This window comes from Trametes versicolor (assembly GCF_000271585.1).
Source record: "Trametes versicolor FP-101664 SS1 unplaced genomic scaffold TRAVEscaffold_189, whole genome shotgun sequence".
Lineage (NCBI taxonomy): Eukaryota > Fungi > Basidiomycota > Agaricomycetes > Polyporales > Polyporaceae > Trametes > Trametes versicolor.
In genome coordinates, this window is record NW_007360509.1 from 1 (window position 1) to 1,779 (window position 1,779).

A 1,779-nucleotide genomic window follows, 5' to 3' on the forward strand; every position below is an offset into this window, starting at 1 on the left:
ACCACCACAAAAGTCACAAATTCCGCACCTGCTTCTGGAGAGGATATGTGTATGAGGTTATGCATGCAAGGGAGGACTCTGCCAAGATTGCTGAGGAAGGGACCACCAAAGTCATGCTCGGACTTTCAGGAACATCCAAGCGGATCATAGCATTGTCACCTGTGCAGGATTATATATGGCGACCCACTGAGTACGAGCACATGCCACTATATGACTGGGTCAGATTGGCAGATAAACAGCGCATCAAGCACCGCAAAAAGGGTCCCAAGAAATCTGAAGAGGATGTCACTGAGCAAGCCGACGTGGACTCGGAGTTTGAGGACAACTATGATATCAGTGATGCAGAATTGAAGGGTGCTGGAGCCAATGAAGAAGAAGAAGAATCTGAGGATGAACTCTTGCTCACAAAGACATCAAACCAGGAGCTTGAAGCAGATAGCGCACCTAAGCCCAGGAAATCCAGGTCAAAATATGTGCAGTTCCATGAAAATCATCCACAGTATGACACCCATCATGTGAAGCTGCTGGACGAGTCTGAGGCATATGTTCCCAACTTTATTGGTGGTTCACTCCCCAGAAGAGATGCAGGCAACCGTGAACAATACTGCATGACCATGCTCACACTCTTCAAGCCTTGGCGCACAGGACAGGATCTGAGACCAAGCCAGGATGTGCTCTGGGATGATGTGTTCAATGGCTATTCATTCACAGAGCAGCAGCTGGAGGTCATGAAATTCTTCCATATCAAATATGAGTGCAATGATGCCAGGGATGACTATTCTGCAGCTCATAAAAAGGGATGGAAGACTGGTCCTTCCTGGGATCCAAAGTCTGTCATGGCAAAGTTGGGAATGACTGATACCTGATCACGGGAAATGGACAGGAAATTCCCATCGGGCATCTTGCACCTGATCTTGCGTGACTGGTGGCTGATGGGCACTACATTCTCTGGCAATCCATCCAATTTCACAGTGGTAGGTAGGCGCAGCAGTGAGCTTGACAAACAGAGTTTCCAGGGCTTCCTTGTCCTCGCTGATGGGTCTGGACTTCCAGCCAACAACCACACCCTCTGCTCCATTGGTCACACAGCATTCAGTTGCCTCATTGATCTTGATCATCACTGGCATGCCCACACACAGAGTCAGTTTGCCTGGCAAATGGTCAGTGAGGGTGTGCGACAAATTCCACAGACAATCCTGGAGCTCGGCACTGAGAATATTGGTGGACCTTTGAGGGTTCATGGTCTGTCTGCGCTGCTTTTTGGTCGCATTGTCATCTGCATTGGCTGAGAGCTTGTCCACAGAATAAAATGTAGTCAATGGTTGGCCATTTTCCCTTGCAAACCTCTCACATCCCAGCTCATTGATTTTATCTCTGTGTGTGTTCCAGGCAGTAATAATAGACACATTGCGGAAGCATGGCTGGTTCAACTTGGGTCTACCTCGACCACGTCCTGCAACACGCGACTGGAGAAGTTTGACATCCTCAGGTGTACACGATTTGTATCTCAGATTCTCTAATGCTGTCCTGAGCTTGGCATCGTTGGCACCCTGTGACCGCTGTCTCATATTCTCGCGCAGAATGACAACAGTGGTGAATTGATGCCACAATGCCTTGCCTATGGATGCCTGCTGGTGTGCATGACTGTGGGTCCGATGGATGACACGTCCAACTTTGTGCGAGTACAGTGCATTTCCACTCATGGCTGGGGGCAGCTGTGCAAAGTCTCCTGCAAATATCATGTTGATCCCACCAAAGGGTGCCCCATCATTCTTCAGT

General features: G+C 49.1%; 1 protein-coding gene across 1 annotated transcript; it reads left to right on the plus strand.

Moving 5' to 3' along the window:
* On the plus strand, positions 1-866 carry TRAVEDRAFT_137822 (uncharacterized protein; the record flags this gene model as incomplete). Its single annotated transcript, XM_008047735.1, has 2 exons — positions 1-56; positions 141-866. Coding segments are annotated over 2 exons (782 nt in total), but the record flags the coding sequence as incomplete, so codon positions are not given.
* Between the last annotated feature and the right edge of the window lie 913 nt (positions 867-1,779).